Below are 13,430 nucleotides of genomic sequence, written 5' to 3'. Positions count from 1 at the left end.
CTCCAGTTTAAAAAACGAGTGCGTGCATAGATGAGTTCAGGACACGTATCAAAAAACTTTTAGTGAAAAACAGCACATCTGACATCAGTGTAACTTCATTAAAAAAATCAACAAAAATATAGGAATTGCCACATTACGAACAAAGTGTTGTTCACGAAGTCCTGAGTCGTGTTCAGCAGGGCTTGAGAGATCGACTAGAAAAACCTCGTACTTCAGTCCCGTCGCAGTGAAGCTGCCGCTCGTGTGTGTGTGTGTGTGTGTGTTACAAGTCTTTGAGCTGGTTGATCTGGGCGAAGATCTTCAGTGCAGGGCCCAGTTTGATGTTCATCGCCCCCATCAGGTGGTCCTCCTTCAGCAGCAGCAGGGCCTGGCCGTCGATCTCCTGGGATCGGAACTCCTCCGCGATCTCCAAGCAGCCTGCAGAGGGCGCACACGCGTTAAAAAAATAAAATGAACAACTTCACAGCTTAGAAAGCGCGTCTCACCCTGCAGAGAGCAGATGAAGACGTAGACGTCCTCCACGTTCCACCGGCCGGGGTCGCTGGGCAGGAAGTTGTGGGGGAGCAGGGGCAGGTCGGGAACTCGCTGACCCGCCGACAGCGGCGAGGTGGGGCTTCTGCAGGCGGACAAGTCGGGCCACGGGCAGGACGCTCCCGGCGAGAGATCGACCGAGTGACCGGGCAGAGCGGCGGCCGCCGACTTCGGCGCCGTCTGGGAGAAGATCGCGAAAGTTTCATCAGGAAATCGCCTCAAAAAGTGACTAATGTGTTTACAACATACAATATCAAAGGTCATTTATGGTTTATATTTAGAATAAAATTATTATTTTAACTATAAACAATAACATAACATTCACGGCATTTTTCTTGTTGCAATTAAACTTCTGGCCACTAGGCGGCAGCAGTCGTCTCAAGATCCCGGCGATGTATAGTGATTCTGTAGTAACAAGTATATATTTGTAGTATTGTCGAGTACTTGACTCTGGTGTTGCAGAAATTACAGACCACATGACTCTTGATAAAGTCGTAACTGATTTCATTTGTTTAAAACCAAAATATGCGCAAACGTCAGCTTTTAAAAGCTGCTGGAGTCACTGTATCCTCTCGTCCTCAGTCATCACTTGCAGGATTTCATTGCTCTTAGCAGAGGAGGACGTATCGATTGCTGTCATCTAGTGGTCGGAAATGTAATTGCAAAACAAAAATAAACAAATGCCGTGAATATTGTAAATAAACATTTAATATATAAATATACACCAATTTTAAAACCATATAAGGACTAAATAAGAAATAAAGGAATCGATACAGTGCTTTCAAATATTAATACAGTATCGTAAATACTTGATATAACACCCTCAACTCGTACTATTTTGGCCCGTTTCAGTCCTGGTACCGATCCAGAAAATCAGAGCCGACCCTCCCTGCTTCCAGGTCCATCTAGAACGATGGAAGGAAGTGACTCACCTTCTTTCTGGAATCCAAACCGGAGAGTCTTGGACTCGCACTCAAGGCTCGCTGCTTCCTCTGGCTCTCCTGGAGGGACTTGCGGTTCGGGAAGTGAGAGTCTCTCCTGCAGCTCACACTGTAGCTGCACACGCACACAGAGAAAGACCTTCAAAGTCCAGACCGACAGGTTTCCACGCCTCCAGACTTTGTGATGCTGGGAAGAGTCTCGGACTCACCGCTTGGCGCATGTGGTGGAGCAGAACCTCTTGGAGCGCTTGAAGTTGTGAGCGAAGTCCACCTTTCCACACAGTTCACAGGTGAGCATCGGATCGTTCTGGACCTTGGAGTCTGAAGAGAAACCATTTGAATGAAGCCAACAGAAGCCTCAACAGTGAAGCGAGAGTCGGACCTTTAGGCGAGTGTCCGTTCATCTTGGAGTCGACTGTGTGTCTCTTGAAGCTCTCGATGGAGAACGACGGGCGTTCCACCTACACACACACACACACACACACACACACACACACACAGAAACACACACACACACTTCAGTCAATTGAGGCGTCGATGCAGAGTCGCTGAAGCACAAGTCGTGACATGTTTGTACACAAGATCGACAGGAAACTGAAGTATTTGACACGTTTAAATTTCATTTATTGTTATATATATATTTTTGTGTGGCTTCACAATGTTTTCCGTCCATTTTTGTCTCATTTTATGTTGTTTTATTTTAAAAAGCTTTTCCACATTTAATGTATAATCCAAGCTTAATAGTGATGATATTTAAACTTTATTTCTTAACAATTTGGCGTTAAAAAAAAGGAGTCCCTTTATTTGCCTGCACTGATAAAAATGTAGAAAATTTGGGGCCATAGAATATCATTTATTTGGGCCGCTAATGGCCCACATGTCTCACATTAAATGTTCATCGTTTAGGGCTGAACAATTGAAAATAATCAAGTTGCGATTATTTTTCCAACTCTTTTCATTAGTTTATTCTTTATAAAACATATAATTCACGTAACAGTCAATTGTAATTGTCGAGAAACGATCACTGACACAAAAAAAAGCAAATTAAGCATAAATTGAAATTAACAGAATTTTATTTTAGTTACTACAGCTGTAAACAAACATAATATAAAAACTTGAAACCTTGTAAATATTTACTGTAAATACTATAAAAACTACAGAAACTTACAATTATTTGTTCAGCCCTATTATCTTTCTGCAGAAAAATTGATAGAAGTGAAGCTTAATAATTAAACTCAAGATTAAAGTGACATTTTATTTTATTTTTTGTTCAAATTGATCTTTAAAAATGTTATATAGAAAAAAGAATGTTCAGAATCAAGTGAGTAACTTAATTTTATAGTTAATTATCAATTATAAAGACATTTTAATATTTATTTTTAATATTTTTGGCGAGTTGCACCGCAGTGGAAACATAATAAAATAAAAATGTAACATTTTAAAGAAGTCATGTTACACGTGATCCACATACACATGGGGTGAAGTTCTTTCCACTCACGGGGAACGGCTCCGAGCCCTCCTGGATGACGAAGCCCTCGATCAGGTGCGTCAGGATGTGCGAGCCCACCAGGGCCAGGGCGGCTTTGCTCTCGCCGTGGGCGGCTGGTCGCTCTCCCTGGCTACTGTTCCCATTCCCAGAGGTCATGACTGGAGCGCGACCCCCACACCTGCACAACACAATATAGACACAAACATTCACTCCAATACAGATAATAAACTTCTTGTTTTAACTTTTGTTTACATTCTGTATTTATTAGTGTGGGTCACACGGTCTGAGCTGAAAAAATACACAAACACAACAAGGTGTGTAGTTGTTGTGAGGAGGCGGGACCTCGTGGATCAGCAACAGTGTCTCAAAGTAAAGTGTGTGTAATTGTTGCTCAACCACCGTGGCATTGACTTGACTGCTTGTTAGCAAATTAGCACAATAGCATGAGCGTCACAATAGAAGGGTCACTTTTTTTAAATAAAAAAAAAGTAGAATTTTTTTTTTTAAGTAAGTATAAGCTGTGAACTCTTAAACATTTAATAAACAATTTTATAACAAAAGAATAATTTATATAATTTTTTTTAAAGAACTTTATCTTCAACCGTAGCTGTTGCACAAACTTAGCGAAAGCAAGTGTGAGATGTTCCATAAACGCGGGTAAAAAGCGTCTAAAAAAGAGGTGAAAACAACCCAAAAACTGGGATTATTTCGGGTCACTTTCTCGGAACCAGAGCGGGTTCGGGAACCAGACGCTCGACGCAACAATGGTCGAGTGAGAAAAGTCTCTTTGTTCGTCCGAACATGGAGGTGATGCTCACCGTGAGGACGAACCTCCGACGCGACGCGCACAACTCTCGGACCTCTGTCGGTACCGGAACCAGCCGCGGGGCAGAGCAGCACGAGGACGACGCGGGTCCGAACCATACCGGACTGGAAACACACAAACTCGGGACCGCGCGTGGAGCCTCCACAGGTTTTTAAGACTAACTTCCGGTCGGGGATCTTTTTTTCCACAATAAAAGCCGACAGATAAAACAGCGCGCTTGTTTTGTGACGTCATGAATCGTAGAGTCCGCAACTCTTAAATAATCGAAACGTATTGAATGAAAACAATTAAACATTTTTTTGGATACAGTTCAAGACAATTTAAAACGAAACAAAAAGACACATTTTGAACCACATTAACGTTTCCTGTAACAAATATACAAACTTTGAAACTATATTACAATTTCCCAAAAACTAATAAACAATAATTATGACTTTGTACATTTATTTTCAAGGTTTGTACATTTGTTTCAGGAAATTGTAATTGAGTTTAAATAGTTTGTTTTTAATTCTGGTGATTGTACTTTTCAAAGTTGGAATTTGTTTGTTTCAGGAAATTGTTATTTTGTTTCACAATTTTTAAACGTGTTCCAGAGTTTGTACAAGTGTTTCAGGAAATTTTAATTTTGTATTAAGAGTTTTGTGAATTTGTTTCAGTATATTTTAATTTTGTCACAGGGAATTTCACGCTTTGATATTTGTTTTTCAGACTTAGTATACATTTGTTTTATTTTGTCTAAAGAGTTTTCTTGAATTTTCTTTCAGGATTTTTTACATTTTCTATCGAAAGTACGAAACTTTGTTTCATAGTTTTAGGAATTTTTAATTTTGTTTCAGTTTTTAATTTTATTTGTTTAATTAAATCGTACCTTTGTTTAACCCTTGTGTTATCTCAACGACCTTCACCGCTGCTAATGTATTTCTAGAAAGCCACAACACAAGGGATACCACAAACACATTTGTTTTCAGGCCTTTCGGGTCACCTTGACCCAGAGATATCACAAGGGATAGAGAGTTTTGTGAATTTGTTTAAGGAAATTGTAATTTATTTTTTTCAGGAAATTCAGGAACTTAGTCACACGATTGGAAATTTGTGTTATAGTGTTTGTACATTTTTTCAAAATAAAGTTCTTTTTTGTAGGAAATTAAAATATATTGGTTTCGAATGTTTTTTAATCTTCAGGAAATTTCAATTTAGTTTCACCTTTAATACATTTGTTTTGTACATTTGTCATCGAAGCAACGGATGCCTGTCCTTAATTATATATATATATATATATATATATATATATATATATATATCATATATATAAAAGTAAATATCTGTTTGTTTGGTTGTTTAGTGTCACTTTAATAGATGAATATTTATGACCAAACGTTGTAGAGATAATTGCGCGTCTTGAAGCTTTATTTTGAAAGTCTCGCCGGGAGTCTCGTCTCCACCTGCTCAGACCAGAACTAACGGAACCTCTGAACACCTGCGGCACTGAGGTGGTCCCGCTCAGAGAGACCCTCAGATGTCTCCGGTGGACTTGACGAAAAAAGGCTGCTTCGCGTCCAGGTTCAGCAGGAGGAGGAGAGTCGCTCCTCAGGGGCCACAACCACAGAGCAGCGGCTCCTGGATCTGCAGGTCAGTGAGAAACTACAAAACCACCTTTAAAAACTACAATAAGAAAAAAGGTACAAACGTGTAAATATATTAAACAAACAAGACTCGAATGTTTTAATTTCATGCTTGAATATTCAAACAATTGATACTACATTTAGTAAGTTTACAATTTAAAAATGTACATTTAGAAAGAAAAGAACATTTAATCTTTAAAGAAAAAAGTCGTTCACACACATGGTTCACAATATAATTGAAATAATAAATACTATAATGATAGTCACTGAGGAGAGAATCCTCGAACATTTAATCAGGTTTATTGACAGAAAAGTATTTTTTTTGTGGTGATAACAGTTTAAAATACTATCAATGAAATACATGTAAATAAAAATGAAATGAATGATAAATAAAATAAAATAAATTAAAACTAAATTAACTTCATGATAAATAAATCAGCTCTTACAGATTTACCCTTTTTGGTAAAATGTAGAAAACAATCCGTCCATCCATCCGTCCATCCATCCATCCATCCATCCGTCCGTCCGTCCATCCATCCATCCATCCATCCATCCATCCATCCATCCATCCATCCATCCATCCATCCATCCACCTATCCATCCACCCAGCCATCCATCCATCCATCCACCCAGCCATCCACCCAGCCATCCATCCATCCATCCACCCAGCCATCCTTTCAACCATCCATCCACCCATCCATCCATCCTTTCAACCATCCATCCACCAATCCATCCATCCATCCATCCACCCAGCCATCCTTTCAACCATCATCCATCCACCCTTTCAACCATCCATCCATCCATCATCCATCCATCCACCCAGCCATCCTTTCAACCATCATCCATCCACCCAATCCATCCTTTCAACCATCCATCCATCCATCCATCCATCCATCCATCCATCCATCCATCCATCCATCCATCCATCAATCCACCCAGCCATCCTTTCATCCATCCATCCATCCATCCTTTCAACCATCATCCATCCACCCATCCATCCTTTCAACCATCCATCCATCCATCCATCCATCAATCCACCCAGCCATCCTTTCATCCATCCATCCTTTCAACCATCATCCATCCACCCATCCATCCTTTCAACCATCCATCCATCCATCCATCAACCCATCCATCCACCCAGCCATCCTTTCATCCATCCATCCTTTCAACCATCATCCATCCACCCATCCATCCTTTCAACCATCATCCATCCACCCATCCATCCTTTCAACCATCCATCCATCCATCCATCCATCCATCCATCCATCCATCCACCCAGCCATCCTTTCATCCATCCATCCATCCATCCTTTCAACCATCATCCATCCACCCATCCACCCATCCATCCTTTCAACCATCCATCCATCCACCCATCCATCATCCATCCATCCACCCAGCCATCCTTTCATCCATCCATCCATCCATCCTTTCAACCATCATCCATCCACCCATCCATCCTTTCAACCATCATCCATCCACCCATCCATCCTTTCAACCATCCATCCATCCATCCACCCATCCATCCATCCACCCATCCATCCATCCATCCATCCATCCATCATCCATCCATCCACCCAGCCATCCTTTCATCCATCCATCCATCCATCCATCCTTTCAACCATCATCCATCCAGCCATCCATCCTTTCATCCATCCATCCATCCACCCATCCACCCACCCACCCATCCATCCATCCATCCACCCACCCATCCATCCATCCATCCATCCATCCATCCATCCATCCATCCATCCACCCATCCATCCATCCATCCATCCTTGACCTTTTAGAAACATTGTCGACTTGTGTTCCAGATGCTGTGTAGTCCAGAGGTCTGGCAGTAACCAGACGGTCCTCAGAATCCTCTCCGCCTGCTTGATCTCCTTCCTGGCGCTGCTCGGCTCCGTGTCCGTGGACTTGAGCTCCGACTTCCGCCTGCTGGGCGCCACGGAGTCGGCGTATCACCAGCTGACCTCGTGCAGGACCAGCACGACCTTCAAACTGGTCGGCGAGCTCCAGGAGATGCGACTTCGCAGACGCTGGAACGGAACGGATTCCCTGAACACCAGCGACTCCGAGACGGTCTTCCCTCTGCTCGGGCTCTGTGACGAGGTGGTCCATGGGTTCGGACTCGCCTGCAGCGTTGAGGTTTGTCAGGAGATGACATCGGAGTTCGTCCTCGGATTCAACGGATCGATGGAGATCCCTCTTTCCTCCCTGGAGATTGAAAGACTGTTGGATACTTGGAGTACCAGGGAGGACCTTCTAGCCAAAGTGAAACTCAACTCCCAGTGGAAAGACGTTCTATCTGTGAGGCTTCTGTTGACCTTCATAGAGCTCAACCACCAGCTGGAGGACTTCCCCAACCTGGGAACACACGTCGACTTCCAGCGGAAGTGGACTCTTGTTTTGAGGGACCTGAGCTTCGCCAGCATGATAAGTGAGCGACTGAGCAGCTGCTGGTTCGATGAAACTCAGAGAAGGTTTAACACGAGTTTGGAGTATCTTCAAGACGTGTGGGAGATCTCAGGAGGTCTGGCGGGGTCTCGCGATGGACTCGGAGCTCTGGCCTGGACTCGGAGCTGCCTGTTGGATCGGGCGGTGATGGCGCTCCGGCTGGAATCCCGGTCCCTGTCCTCCGGTCTCGGGATCAAGATATGTCTGCTGGGGTTGGCCTGCCTCATCTACCCGGTCGTGATCTTCTCCTTCAAGCAGATGACCGACTGGATCCAGAACTACGCCAGATGCTTGAAGCAGAAGACCAAGGACCTGAAGCAGCAGCGGTGCCTCGCCGAGGACCTGCTGCACCAGATGCTGCCCAAGTCGGTGGCCCAGCAGCTCCGGCAGAAGAAGCACGTGGAGGCCGAGAGCTACGAGAAGGTGCGGAGAAGAAGAAGGAGATAAAAGTGTTGAAAACCAACAGCGGCGTCACGGGCGTCGTCTGCAAGATCTGCAGACCCCGAGAGGAGCCGCCTTTGTTGCTATTGTCGCCGTAATTGCAGATAATTGCCCTGATCCATATTCAGCAGCAGATAAAACAAGCAGTTCTGGAGAAAATTGTCCATGAAAGAGGAAACAGCTGAGCCTGAGCTCGTTCAGATGATGGAGGGTTTGTTGCTCCACGAGTCCTCGTGTGGAAATGTTACCGAGTTGATACCAAACACATGACCTTCAAAGAAGATTTTCTCGCTTCAACGTGAACCCATTTAAGAGAGAAATAATACGTTTACCTCCATTTGTACCTCCTCAATGAAGTACATTTTTATTCATTGGCAGATAGAATTAGATTTTAAAGTACAACACAATAATAATAAGATTGACTGCAATGTTATCAACTAGCTAAGCTAACAAATGTAGCATCCAATCCAATATCTTTAAATATATTATTTGTTACAGGTTAAGCTAAACAAACACTATATATTTAGAAAAAATAGTTTATAAGTCATATAAAATGGTTTGATTGAATATATCAGAATATTGAATTTTGAAGGTTTCATTTGGGAATTAAAACTAAAAACAATAACATGTTAAAATTCGAATATTTTCAAAATGAATACTTTGTTTTTTACACATAGTTTCATGGTCTTATAATAATTCTAAAATAATTATTGCCAACTCAGTATTTTACATTCAATATAAAAATGTGGCATAAGGAGTACAGAGCTACTTGATCAAACAGTCACAAATATACAAATATTTGAATTAAAAACGCCTTTCAATATACAAATATACCGTTTTTTTAAATAAAAAAATGCAATACTTAAAAATAATAATAAAAAAACTTTCAACATCTTAAATTCGACAATACTCTGATGTCACCGATATATTTCCATGGTCACTTAAAGAACCGATGTCTTTGTAAAAGCTGCATCATACAAGTGTGTATGTGTTGCAGGTCACGATTTTCTTCTCAGACATTGTCGGCTTCACCACCATCTCTGCCTCCTGCACACCTCTGCAGGTGGTGGAGATGCTCAACAACCTCTACATGTGCTTCGACATGCGCATCGACTTCTATGACGTGTACAAGGTGAGGCAGTAAACGAGTACACACAAGTACACACAAGCAAAGACAAGCACACACAAGCACACACGAGCACACACAAGTACACACAAGCAAAGACAAGCACACACGACTACACACATGTACACACAAGTACACACAAGCAAAGACAAGCACACACGAGTACATACGTGTACACACAAGTACACACAAGCACACACGAGTTAACACGACACAAGCACACACAAGTACACACAAGCACACACGAGTTAACACGACACAAGCACACACAAGTACACACAAGCAAAGACAAGCACACACGAGTACACACGAGTACACACGTGTACACACAAGCACACACGAGTTAACACGACACAAGCACACACGAGCACACACAAGTACACACAAGCAAAGACAAGCACACACGAGTACACACGAGTACACACGTGTACACACAAGCACACACGAGTTAACACGACACGAGCACACACAAGTACACACAAGCAAAGACAAGCACACACGAGTACACACGTGTACACACGAGTTAACACGACACAAGCACACACAAGTACACACAAGCAAAGACAAGCACACACGAGTACACACGTGTACACACGAGTTAACACGACACAAGCACACACGAGTACACACAAGCAAAGACAAGTACACACGAGTACACACGTGTACACACGAGTTAACACGACACAAGCACACACGAGTACACACAAGCAAAGACAAGTACACACGAGTACACACGTGTACACACGAGTTAACACGACACGAGCACACACAAGTACACACAAGCAAAGACAAGCACACACGAGTACACACGTGTACACACGAGTTAACACGACACAAGCAAACACGAGTACACACAAGCAAAGACAAGTACACACGAGTACACACAAGCACACATGAGTACACATGAGTACACACAAGTAAAACCATGCAAAGACAAGTACACAAAAGAAAGCATTAGTGCGACACACTCTACCTCTGGTTAACAAGAAAACCTTCATAGAAGTTGGAAAAGATAAGATAAAGTGAGAGAAAAGTCTTCAAATTAAATAATGAGTTTGCTTTTAAAATGATATCATTAAAGAAAAATAGAAAAAACAAAAGGCTTAGCAGAGATGGATAGAATGGTGTAAGAGAAACCACTACGCTGCTCCACTTCTATAGATGGATGGATGGATGGATCTATACATGGATGGATGGATGGAAGGATGACAGATGGATGGATGGATGGATAGATAAATGGATGAAAGTAAGGATGGATGGATCTATCTATGGATGGATAGATGAAAGGAAGGATTGATGGATGGATGGATGAAATCAAGGATGGATGGATCTATCTATGGATGGTTGGATGAATGGAAGGATTGATGGATGGATTGATGAAAGAAAGGGTGGATGGATCTATCTATTGATGGATAGATCTATCTATGGATTGATGATGGATGGATGAAAGGAAGGATATATGGATAAATGGATGAAAGGAAGGATGGATGGATGGATGGATGGATGGATGAAAGGAAGGGTGGATGGATCTATCTATGGACGGACGGACGGACGGATAGATAGCAGTATCATTCAACTGTATTGTCAAGAGTGACAAATCCTTCACAAGACTAGTGGCTCCGGATCTTTGTTCAGGTGGAGACCATCGGCGACGCCTACATGGTGGTGAGTGGACTTCCTGAGAGGAACGGAGAACGACACGTGGACGAAATCGCCAAGATGGCTCTGGACCTGTTGGCGGCCGTCAGACAGGTGTCGGTGCCGCACATGCCCAACCAGAGACTCCAGCTCCGGGCCGGGATCCACTCGGGTGAGGAGGAGTCACGCTCACCATCACACAGAACCACAGCTCACCTGGTCCACCTTCACCTTCAGGGCCGTGTGTGGCCGGAATCGTGGGCTACAAGATGCCCAGATATTGTCTGTTCGGAGACACCGTCAACACCGCGTCCAGGATGGAGTCCACCAGCCTGCGTAACACACACACACACCAACACACACACACACCACAAGTAACATCCATGTTTCTCCTTCAGCTCAGAAGATCCACACCAGCTTCGACACGTACCTGGCCCTCAGCAACCTGGGCACCTACGAGCTGGAGCTGCGAGGAGAGATCGAAGTCAAGGTGATTCAAAACAAACGCTTGTTTTAGCTCAAACATCTCCCTCTGGTTTCCTCCCAGGGAAAGGGCCCCATGAAGACCTACTGGCTGACGGGCCACAGGAGCTACAGCGTCGTCAACGACAGTCTGGTCTGCAAGTGGAACCCCAGCAGGGCCCGCAAGAAGAAGCTGGCGGCGAGCAGGGAAGCCTTGGTCGCCGGAGAACCTTGAGGAACGTCTGAAGAACTAACTCTTTATTATCATCTTTATATAACTCACTCTTGTTTGTGACACCAGATGTATCTCCTTGACTTCTTCTGATTTAAATTCTTGTTAATAAACCCAGTTTGAACGATTTAAAATGTCATTTAATTGAGAATAAAGATCACAAATCCGGACTTTTGTCAAACTTCTGTGAGGGCTGAAGAAAAATGTGATGTAGTTCATACAACGAGACGCTAGAGGGCAGTAAACGATCAACGTACAAGTGCTTCGTTCAAAAGTAGAACTAGATAAATAGACGCGCTTTAGTGACGTCAATGTTTTTAATCTAAAGTCTGTGATCAATTTGAGCGGATTAGAAAGAAAAATGATCATAATCAACTTGACTCCGAATAACAAATAAATAAAGTTAATATAAAAACTGAGGCAGAAAAATGATAGATATAAAGAACAATATTAATTAAACAAATAAATAAATAAGAAAGACTTTAAAATATACGTCTTGAAACAACAGTTTTTCCTCTTTATTTAATATCCTGGTAAAATCAGTTGGTTTTCACCCACTTTTTTCCCATAATGACATTTTTACAAGAGGCTCTTCTGCACACGTCACACAACACAACACAACATGGACAACAACAACACTTCACTTCCACTAGTAATTGCCGGGAACAGGGAGGTCTTGACCTGCATCTCATGTGATGATGATGACGATCGTGACTGTATCAGCCTGTACCAGAATAATATTTTTAAAGCATATATTCTTGTTATCGTTATCTTTTTAACTCACTTTTTGTGCCTTTTTGAAGACGCTTTGGTTGATTTTTTGTTAAATAAATATGAATAAATATACATATTTTCAAACCTTACTTTCTTAATATCTTTGAGACACATATATATACAGTTATATATTCAATTTGTCAGTTATTCAAATTATAAACCATTACATTTGAAGGAAAACTTTAAAAATGAGGCACAGAAATACTGTGAAATAACATGTGAATAACTGACTAATCAGTGTATCACCATTAAAATAACCAGTTAAAAAAAAAAAAGTCAAGGTGTTGAGAGCGGATGTCAGGTGGCACAGAATATATCTAGCAATTAAACTTTAAAGGGAGTCCCCGGAGGGAAGGACCGCGTCACCATGCTATGCGTCGCCTTCCGGCGAAACGCGCATCTTCTAATGAACTCGTGGTTAATGTTGTAAAAGGTCACGAGGAAATAAAACCAACACGATAAAGAGAGAAATGTCGAGGCGTTCAAACCATTTGTCTCCAACAACTGACTTATATGTACTTCATTTTACAATTTCTTATTTACGAAATACATTTTTTAACCAAAGTTTGCGGCTAATTTTGCTAGCACATGAGCTAACTTCAGAGCTAAATAAAATTAGCTTATTATATATATATATATATATATTTTATTATAATTGAATGTGGGTGATAACAAAAATACGTACATTAAAGTATTTTTATGATCTAGAGAGTGGTTTGTAAAAGAAATGTTAACTCTAGAGTTGAAAGAAAAAAAAAAAATCAAGATTGTTATGTTAGCAAACATGCTAAGCTAACATTGCAATATCTTTGCTGCTTAAACATATTAAAAAAAAAAAATAGAAAACTAATTTCAAATTTTAAAACAATTTGTTTGAGCACAAACCTATATAGT

At 41.8% G+C, this 13,430-nt stretch overlaps 2 protein-coding genes across 3 annotated transcripts; one reads left to right on the top strand and one right to left on the bottom strand.

Moving 5' to 3' along the window:
• Position 1: 1 nt before the first annotated feature.
• Positions 2-3,905, bottom strand: LOC148059145 (polyhomeotic-like protein 2). Of its 2 annotated transcripts, none has more exons than XM_087780726.1 (7): positions 3,780-3,905; positions 2,944-3,139; positions 1,855-1,933; positions 1,682-1,793; positions 1,464-1,587; positions 486-711; positions 2-417 (listed from the first exon to the last, which is right to left on the bottom strand). In XM_087780726.1, exons 2-7 carry the CDS (start codon positions 3,115-3,117, stop codon positions 263-265), a joined length of 870 nt encoding a protein of 289 aa, XP_087636852.1. In that variant the 5' UTR covers positions 3,118-3,139; positions 3,780-3,905; the 3' UTR covers positions 2-262. The 2 variants fall into 2 exon arrangements, with proteins under 2 accessions (XP_087636852.1, XP_087636853.1); XM_087780727.1 differs by having other exon boundaries at positions 2,971-3,139.
• Positions 3,763-11,765, top strand: LOC148059144 (uncharacterized). Its single transcript, XM_087781487.1, has 7 exons — positions 3,763-3,874; positions 7,232-8,286; positions 9,302-9,436; positions 11,066-11,240; positions 11,306-11,404; positions 11,467-11,558; positions 11,616-11,765. Exons 1-7 carry the CDS (start codon positions 3,763-3,765, stop codon positions 11,763-11,765), a joined length of 1,818 nt encoding a protein of 605 aa, XP_087637613.1.
• Positions 11,766-13,430: the final 1,665 nt, after the last annotated feature.

Source organism: Callionymus lyra, chromosome 19 (genome assembly GCF_982586985.1).
Source record: "Callionymus lyra chromosome 19, fCalLyr1.hap1.1, whole genome shotgun sequence".
Classification (NCBI taxonomy): Eukaryota; Metazoa; Chordata; class Actinopteri; order Syngnathiformes; family Callionymidae; genus Callionymus; species Callionymus lyra.
Note: the sequence above shows the minus strand (reverse complement) of the source record. Positions and strands in the feature narration are given on the sequence as shown.

Coding starts and splice junctions, on each gene's coding strand:
- LOC148059144 (XM_087781487.1), top strand. CDS start 3,763: ATGGAGGTGATGCTCACCGTGAGGACGAACCTCCGACGCGACGCGCAC. Junction 9,437..11,065: donor ACTTCTATGACGTGTACAAG/GTGAGGCAGTAA, acceptor ATCTTTGTTCAG/GTGGAGACCATCGGCGACGC. Junction 11,405..11,466: donor GATGGAGTCCACCAGCCTGC/GTAACACACACA, acceptor TTTCTCCTTCAG/CTCAGAAGATCCACACCAGC.
- LOC148059145 (XM_087780726.1), bottom strand. CDS start 3,117: ATGACCTCTGGGAATGGGAACAGTAGCCAGGGAGAGCGACCAGCCGCC. Junction 1,934..2,943: donor GAAAGAACTTCACCCCATGT/GTATGTGGATCA, acceptor GTGTGTGTGTAG/GTGGAACGCCCGTCGTTCTC. Junction 1,794..1,854: donor GAACGGACACTCGCCTAAAG/GTCCGACTCTCG, acceptor GTTTCTCTTCAG/ACTCCAAGGTCCAGAACGAT.